At 32.5% G+C, this 9513-nt stretch overlaps 1 protein-coding gene across 2 annotated transcripts; it reads left to right on the top strand.

Annotated features, from left to right (window-relative positions):
• The first annotated feature begins 3798 nt into the window (after positions 1–3798).
• Positions 3799–7956, top strand: LOC118054101 (protein trichome birefringence-like 37). Of its 2 annotated transcripts, none has more exons than XM_035065545.2 (5): positions 3799–4302; positions 4424–4586; positions 6730–6905; positions 7054–7212; positions 7337–7956. In XM_035065545.2, the coding sequence occupies exons 1-5, from the start codon at positions 4010–4012 to the stop codon at positions 7623–7625; spliced, it is 1080 nt and encodes a 359-aa protein (XP_034921436.1). In that variant the 5' UTR covers positions 3799–4009; the 3' UTR covers positions 7626–7956. The 2 variants fall into 2 exon arrangements, with proteins under 2 accessions (XP_034921436.1, XP_073265039.1); XM_073408938.1 differs by having other exon boundaries at positions 3805–4236.
• Positions 7957–9513: the final 1557 nt, after the last annotated feature.

Raw genomic sequence — 9513 nt, 5'->3', positions numbered from 1 at the left:
CTTTGGATTATTGGATAGGAAATGTATTAATCATAACAATTAAAGTACCATACAATATGCAAACTGCTTTATCGAAGATGGATAACATTAAAATCTCTGAAAACAATAGTTATTCTCAGTCAGTTTTAAGAAATCATCAAGTATTTCGTTAATAATAATTTATTATTATTTATTTATTTGATGATAAAAGATATTTTGAAGTGATCTATACGTCAATCAATAAAGATTAAATTATATTTATAAATGATCTTCGACGCACCCGGCCTCTAACATTAGTCTAATTAATGTATTTTCTTAAAAATAAATTATATAATTATATTGATTAATCTACAATCAATATTCAAAAACCCAAATTAAAAAATGTACTTTCTTGAACCTGTAATATTAGTTCATTAATGGAGTAACAAAGAAAATCATTTTCCTTTAATTATTTAATGACTTGAAGGGGGCAAAGACTACTAACTCAATCCAATTTAAATTTTAAACATAAGCAAAAAAATAAAATAAAAAGAGTTGAACTGATAGGTAAATATATTATTTGACTATAAAAATTAAAACAATATTAAAAAAAATAATATTAAGATGACAATATATTTGATTTGTCCATCTTAAATATTGTTAGACTTTTTAAATTTATGATTCAGGTTATAAGATCATGATATTCTCAAATAAAATATATCAAAATAAATTATGAAGCTCAATTATTAATAAATCAATTATTGAATGATAAAATTAAAAAAAAATCAATATAAAAAAAAAACATAATAAAATGACCTTTCTAAGCAAAAATATAAATTTTTTAAAAAATTATAAAAATATCATTGGCATTCTCATAAAACTTTTCAAAACTTGCTCTAAGAATTTAACTTGAGATATAATAATATTTAAAAAATTTCTAAGTTCTAACAGCAGAATTAAAAAATATAATTGATATCATAAAATTAAACAATATTAAAAAAGAAAAAAAACACTATTTAACTTGAACATAATAACTGAAACGTTCTTGTCATAATTTGGACAGAATTTATAGAACGAAATAAGATTTTAAGCGAGATGAATTTTAGCATGTCCATCATTACACAGAGAATGGAATGGAATTCACATCCTTGGTTTTGAGTTATTTAAGCTGGTGGTATTGAATTTAGAATAGAAAAGCAAATTTTGCTTGGAAGATGCTATCATTACTTGTGGCCGCCATAAGAGACCATTCCGACAATAAAATACTGTTTTGTGGTTTATTAACGAAGCAACGTGGAGACATTGGAGAGTAGAAAACTGCTGTTCCTTGTGTCATTTTGAATTATTCTTTTGGAGAAACCCACTTTGCCTCTTCCAATGGTTGGTTCTCAGAACTTAACTTTTAACGCAGTAGTGGAAGTCTCTGTTTCCCATTTAAAATTTAGGAAGATGAGGCTTAAAATGCATGTTGTTTTTTACTTTTTAGCAAGTTGATGTTGCATCAAGGTGCCATGTCAATGATTGTTACTTTTGACTCGTGATGTAAACAACTAGAATTCCAAAAAAAAGAAAAAGAAAAAAAACATAAATAGTTAAAATTATACTTTTCTGAGAGAGTAAATTGACAAATTCTCATATTATTATTAGTATTCAGAGTTTATATTTTATAATTAAATTATGATGCAAAATCTTAAAATTTGATTGGGTTAAATTAAGAGAATGTTTGTGAATTTGATTGAAGTTGTTTTTTAAAATATTTTTATTTGAAAATACATTAACATAATTTTTTTTTATTTTTGATATCAACACATCAAAAAAATATAAAAACACCTAAAAAATTAATTTAAAACAAAAAAATTAAAAAAAAATTTAGAAGCATAATTCGACTGTACTTTCAAACATACCCTAAATTTTATTGTTTCAAAATCTTAGAGATGGCGGTCTAGTATAAATTTGAAAGTATTTTTTGGATTTGATTGTAAAGTTATATATATTTTATTAAATTTATATATTAATCTAAACTAAATCGCTTCTTAAACCATTTAAGAATACATCTTCTTGTCTGTTTTCAAGAATTCTTTCTGTTATCATAACAAATTAATAGTACAAGGGTTCCGGTAAAAAAAAAAAAAATCAATTTGTTAATTACTATAGAGACTTCAATATCTTGTGTGGAAAAGACGAGGATTTTTCTAGTATTCTATCAAATGAGAGATATGAGGTCCTTTGATGTAAGAAGATTCCATGGATATTGAAGGATTGAAAATTAAAAAAGCATGATTGTTACTAGCAAGAAAAGAGAAACAAATCATTATCTATGGAACAAGCTATAGACGGCACGGCACACAAGGACCAGACAATGGCCCTAGTAGACGGTTCACCAACTTCATGGATGGGTCCCATGTTGATGGACCCATTGGGTCCTGCTGCTCCTATAGGCACTGTAGTTAGGCCCACTTTCAGAACTCAACCACATAGGTGCGCTCATAGTGGACCTGGTGGACTTTCCTCATATTTTTGTAAGCTTTAGGCAGAAAAAGTTGATAGCGTTGTGTGTGTCCCTGTATAATTCCTCCCATCATGGGATATTTACGAGGTTATTATTATTTTTTAAAATATTTTTTATTTTAAAAAATATTATTTTGATATTATTACATTTGAAAACATATAAATAAAATTAATTTAAATTAAAAAAAATTAAAAAAATCAATTTTTTAAAAAACACAAAACATGTCGGAATCCTTTATCTGCTATTGCGTTTTTAATTACTCTACTAGTTTAATATTGCATGAAAAGCTTTGGTTGTTATGAAGTCACCTAATGCGGCATGATAGGTATTTGATTAGTTAAGAGATCGATTGGAATGATGATCTATGCATGATGGTGGGATTTGATAGATCACCATATATAGCTTCTTCTTGATCGACTGGAAGTGAGGAATTGTAAGAACAAAGGGATAGTTGGTGTTCAATTATAGAAAACTTTTTACTCACGCTTAACCCTTGTCCCTCCCTCCCTAGCTCTATAATGACCTTTCAACTATACTTTAATTTTGTGCTAAGCTACACTTGAGCCAGAAAAAAACATGGACATTATCACTCGTCAATTTCATGTTAAATACCCTAATTTTCATTTTATTTATATGTTTCCTCTTCTTTTTTTGTCATGATCTCATGTTGCTATCTCATTGATGGCAGTTTATGCGGTTGTTATGTTTATTTACTTTTAAATCCCTATCCTTTGTTACTAATTATGTACCGTGGATCATCGATTTGACTGACCAGAAATCTTTTAAATTAACGGACAATAGACTTAAATTGCAAATTAAAGTAAAAGCACGTTTGTCTTACTGATGTGGTTCTGTTGATCTGTTTTATCTATTTTTCTTTTAAAAATTCTCAACGTAAATTGTCTTTTTTTTTTTTTATGGCTATTGCCCAAGTAGTTATATTTTTAATAAAATTGATGATTATATGTGTGTGTGTATAAAAGATTACGTTTGTCTTTACTGTGTGACTATGCTTTTTTTTTAGAAATAATTTTTTAAGTTTAAATTAATATTTTTAATATTTTTGAATTATATTAATGTTAAAAATATTGTTTTTTTTTTTAAATATTATTTTCAGCGGAGATGAACGGATGTTGAAATTGTCAACACCGATATTTGAAATTTAGCTGTTTAATCACCAATAATTTAACGTGCATGTGCAAATTCAAGTCACTACATGATTAATATGCCCGTGACATGCAAGGCCAATAGAATGTTAAGAGAACCTTTCAAGAAATAAGAATTAAAACCCCATTACTTACCCCATTGCGCTAGCTATACGCTATGTATAAATGTATCCTTCCAAGATTTCCCAACACATGTCCTATATATAAAGAAAGTCAGTGCCAGCCTCCTTCACTTAGCATGTGAACCTACCCTAGCTAGCGCCCCACTCCCTCGCTATCTCCCTCCCTCAGGGACTCGCTTCTCGCTTGTATATAAGCTCAATTCACAAGCAAACTGGTATATCCTGAAACATTTGCCAGGAACTCAAAATCCAAGATGGGTTTTAAGTGCCGAGTTTTGTTTTCCATTTTCTGTCAATGTATGCTTTTGCTTTTGCAAGAAGCCATAGCTGGACAGCACGACTACAATGCTAGCAGGTTGAAGGGGAGAAAGCAAGTGAGTGGTTGTGATTTGTTTCAAGGGAGATGGGTGGTTGACACTTCTTATCCTCTCTATGATTCCTCTGGCTGTCCATTCATTGATGCTGAGTTTGATTGCCAAGGGTATGGAAGACCTGATACTCAGTATCTCAAATACTCCTGGCAACCCGATTCTTGCAATATACCAAGGTACTTACTTACTAGCTAGAATTACTCACTTCAATTCATTCCTTTCCTTGAACGGAAGAACAAAAACACACACAAGCACTGTGCTTATGCTTGTTTTTTATTATTATTGTTTCTTGTGTAGGTTTAGCGGTGCAGATTTTTTGGCAAGGTGGAGAGGGAAGAAGATAATGTTCGTGGGGGACTCGCTGAGTCTGAACATGTGGGAATCATTAGCATGTATGATTCATGCTGCCGTGCCCACTGCCAAGACAACTTTTTCAAAGCGGAACTCCGTGACCTTCGTTGTGAGTTTACTTTCCTACTTTTCCAGTTCTTCCCCTTTCCATTTCAAAAATCAAAATCAACCTCAACCGATTTTGTCTGCACATCTCCTTATCACTATTGCATGTTTGTCATTTTCCATCTTATTTTTATATGTTATTGATTATTCCATTGTTCTGCTTTTGAGAAAAGGTCTGCTTCCAAACTGTAGTTTGGCCTTTTTCCTTGAACTATAGATATACAGTATTAACTATAATGAGTACTGAGCTTCTTTTTATGTGTGGCTGTTGTTTATGCTGCCCAGATAAAACTACAGATTTTGTTTAGTTTAATTAAGGCAAATTAGACTTCGTTACTCCACCATTCAAACTGGGGTCTCGTGTTGCCAATTAGTAAATGAGCATGAAAGGCACATAGATTGTTTGTATCTGCTGCATGGAGACATCGAGGCACGAACTACTCAAATATGCCCATAATTCTCTCTGGTAATTAAACGTAGAGGGTCACAGAAATTTCCTCTTTTCTAGTCTTCTGTGGTAGCATATCTTAAAATATAGTAAAGGATCTCCATTCTCAGATAGTGTTTCGTTAAACAGTGAGTGAGGGTCCCAAGAATGATCACAAGGATTTCCCTTTTAGCCCTTAAAAATAAAAAATAAAAAATAAAAAACCCCTTTCCTCTGATACAAATTTCTGAGAGCTACATTTTCATAACCGGTTATTCTGCTTGACCATCAGAAGAGACAATACAGACACGTCTGTAGCTTTCTAAATTCCGTGACTCTTTATTCATTGAGAGAGAGAGGGAGAGAGAGTCCATGGCCCATAGAAAAATATAAAATATGATAAAGAAATTAATTAGGACATCATTAGTTGCCATCTTGGACCAAATTAGAAGAAATTGAGTGGCCCCATCACTTTCCCTTGACAGCTGTTTTGAAAAAGCTGCCAACCTGTGGTTGCCGTGAATAATTATTTTACTTATTTCATAATGTTTATGTATATTATTATTTAATCACATTATTATTGGATATAGCTATCAGCGTACACAAATTTAGTAGCCATCCCAATCATAATTGATAAGCTCTCCTTCAGAGTTTAACTCGGTTAAGGACCGGGTCTGTGGATTGCTAGGCAACTCATAGATTATGGAACTAACCCGGGTTAGTTCTAAAACTTCTTCATTTCAGTGATTTAAAAACAAAAACTAAAATGATATATTTTAAATAAAAATTTAAAAAATAAAAGAGTTCATTTAAAATAATTTTTAAAATCATTGGAATTAGCTCGTGATGTTAATTGAATTGTAAATTAATTTTTTTAAATCACAAAAAAACTTAATCTGATCAATATTTAAATTAAATTTTTTAAAAAAGTTAAAACGGCTGAGTTAACCTTTCAAGTCACTGATTGAATAAGATGGGCAGCTCTATAACAGTAGTGTAGTGTTTCCGTGAGTTCAATTACCACCAATTAGCGCTAAGTAACTGCTAATCTAATATTTTTGAAAACTAGATTTTGTAAGACCTTTAAAGCTTCACGTGAATGCTTGTCTAGCGGCCAGTTCTTCATCAGAAGAACCATGGATGGCTACTGTGACGCTTGTGAGTGACTGACTGACTGCCCAGGCAGATACATATTATATGTTCTTGAGAATAAGAATCTTGCATTTATTATTCTGCTTTATTGTTACATTTATTATTCTGTCTCCTCAAAATGAGTGGGTACGAGAATTTGAGGAGATTCTATCTTACGCTACTGAAAAGCATCACTGGAACCATTTTTTTCTTCTTTTTTGTGCTAATTGATATGTTAAAGGTTTTTAAAATCATAGCGATCTGGATCATAGCATTTTATGACCATTGTTGAGTTACATATATAGATCATCACATCAATTATGAAGAAGCAGAAAGGGGTTAGTTTCTCTGAAATTGATTTGAAGGAAGAGGGCATCTCCTGTAGTATAATCCAACAACAAAATAAAAATAAGAAAAAAAGTTGTGCAATATTATCTTGACTCTTCGTCATATACTCCATCTCTAAAGTGCCAGTAACAAGAACCATGGATTCAAGAAAGTTGTTTGCCTACATCCATAGATGAAAAGACATTTAAACACAAAGTATTTACAGTATCTATTTCAAGTGGCTAAAAAAATAGTGTTGCAGGACTACGGTTTAACGTTGTACATGTATCGAACACCATACTTGGTAGATATTGTTCGAGAAAATGTTGGCGATGTGTTAAACCTAAACTCCATAGAGGCTGGCAATGCATGGAAAGGGATGGACATGCTCGTCTTCAATTCCTGGCACTGGTGGCTTCACACTGGAAAGTCCCAAGGGTATTTTCCTCCCTCCATTCTCGCGCCCTTGCCAGCGCTATGTCGTGTAGTAATTTCTTGTTTTTATATGCATGTACATGGCTGTCTCCACTTTTATATGGAACTCTAGTTTAATATATAGCTGCCATTATTGGCTGTGCAAATGCAGATGGGACTACATCCGGGATGGACCAGCATTGTACAAAAACATGGACCGCATAGAAGCGTTCAATAAAGGATTAACCACATGGGGCAGATGGGTTGACCAAAATGTTGATCCTTCTAAAACTAAAGTCTTCTTTCAGGGGATTTCACCCACACATTATCAGTAAGTGGGGGAGAAAACATGCATTAAATTAATGATATATATAGTTGTTTGAGCATCGAATGCTATGCAGCATGCACTACAAGAAACACAACTCATTTTATTCCGACTATTTTTATAAAACTAGGGGCAAGGACTGGAATCAGCCACAAAAGAGTTGTTCTGGAGAAGCAGTGCCCCTATCAGGGTCTACATATCCGGCAGGTGCACCTCCGGCGGTTGGTGTTGTAAGCAAAGTGTTGAGCTCAATTACGAAACCAGTTTATCTACTTGACATAACAACACTATCACAATTAAGAAAAGATGCTCATCCCTCAACTTATAGTGATGGGTCTGGCACAGATTGCAGTCATTGGTGCCTGCCTGGATTGCCTGATACTTGGAACCAACTCTTGTATGCGGCCCTCATCATGTGAAGGTCAACATCAAAATCTCACTTTAGTTTTCTCCTTTTCTTTCCTTTTGTATAGAATTGAAAATTTATGGGGGGGGGGGGCAAAAAATTCTCATTTACTCCCGAGGAGGCAAAAATCAAATGTAAAGTGATTGATTTTCTTAATCACAATAATTACCCTAAGATGATACAAAGATAGGTGACAGATGCAAATGGCATCTGATGATTGTGTGAAGGAAGTAGAAATCCATTGGGAATTAAGCTTAAGTTTGTCCATGTATTGTCAGATTTGTTTGCTGTTGTTTAATTAGACTTTACAGATTGTGATTTTATGAGTAGCCCATATTGAATGATGCAACGCTTTCACATTCTTCTTTCATTTGCAAATTGCAACGACTAATGAAGTAAGATGTTCCTAACCTAAAAAGTACGAGCTCTATGGCCCTGAGAAATGATCTAAATAACACGAGGTTAAGGGAAGTAGAGGCAAAAGAAATCTGCCAAAAGCATTACACGGCTGTTTGCCACAGAAATGTGGAGAAGCATCCCTCTCAAGGGTCCTGCATCATTTACAGCATTGACCTGAGGAGAGCAAGATTGATTTTCAGACACGTACAGTGTAAACTCTATTTCCATGCCATCGCACATGCAGGACACATCATATTCATGGAACAGACTTGCCCATACGTACAGTGTTTAGACAGTAACATAAATGGCATATAGAACAACTTTACATAAAAAAACGAGGCACACCCAATTAAACGCCGTCCCTAGCACTTCGTAAAAATAGCCACTGAGCTAAAAGACTCTTGGTGAGTATTTTTTCACAGATATTGACCAAGCCCATTAATACTCAAGATGTACTAAATCAAATCAAGAACAGCGAAACAAAATTTACAGTATTCTATCCATAATTCAGTCGGTATATACTAATAAAATAATATGGTCGGTATATACCGATGAAATTACAAATAGAATATTCAGAACTTGAAAAAAAAGGCGGTTCACTAGCATGAAACTTTTTACGGGCAATTTTACTGAAGGAATCACCAAGAGATTCAAACCGGGATTTTCGTGTAGTGACATGACCAATTCACCATCAAAATAGCCGATGGAATCACTGACGGAAGGATTTCATAAGTAATTCCATCAGCAAAAGTGAATATATCATCACTCTGCTGACCCTCTCCTTTTCTATTTCTACTTATTCTTTCCCATCCCAACTCTCCCCTCCCAAACTATAAACAACCAGCCCCTAAAAAAAAATCCCTCTCTTCTCAACACAAGTCATATTTCTTTAAGTTTTGTGGTCACAACATCCGTGTTCTGATTTATTGTGGATTTTATCATTTTTTATAAGTAAATATATATCTTTTAATTTTAACATTTAAATGTTAATTTTTTATTTTTTTTTTAGTATATGAATATTGTTAGTGTATGTATATGTTTTATTGTTATTTATCAAACAAACTTGTAGTATATGAATGTATAATTTTGTACTTGTTATGGTTTGTTTTAGATTTTGTAAAATTGTATTTGTTTGTAAATTGTTGAAACTTTGTTGAATTACTGAATTACATGTGTTGTGGTGAAATAATTAATAGCTTGTTTAACGAGTCCATTTTAATTTTTATCAATGCTATTGCAAAGTTGTAATTTCCATAAATTTATATATATAAATTTGTATGGATGTTGATAATTGATAATGAATATTTATGAGAAGTTGTAATTAGCTTGTTGGATAATCTCGAGGTAAACCAATATTTTTGCAAATTTATTTACCTGACTAGTTAATTAATACGTATATGTTGTCATCATAATTTTATAGATATTCGATAGAAGTCATGGACGATCGTTCATGGATGTATCGAGATTCATCCCAAGGATTGCGAATGATGGATTATTGTAAT

Source organism: Populus alba, chromosome 4, assembly GCF_005239225.2.
Source record: "Populus alba chromosome 4, ASM523922v2, whole genome shotgun sequence".
NCBI classification, from domain to species: Eukaryota; Viridiplantae; Streptophyta; class Magnoliopsida; order Malpighiales; family Salicaceae; genus Populus; species Populus alba.
This window is presented reverse-complemented; position numbering and strand designations above follow the sequence as displayed.

Bases quoted from the DNA above. Each gene is read 5' to 3' on its own strand.
- LOC118054101 (XM_035065545.2), top strand. From the start codon at position 4,010: ATGGGTTTTAAGTGCCGAGTTTTGTTTTCCATTTTCTGTCAATGTATG. The intron at 6,906-7,053 runs GTATTTTCCTCC...GTGCAAATGCAG, and splicing joins CACACTGGAAAGTCCCAAGG to ATGGGACTACATCCGGGATG. The intron at 7,213-7,336 runs GTAAGTGGGGGA...TTATAAAACTAG, and splicing joins ATTTCACCCACACATTATCA to GGGCAAGGACTGGAATCAGC.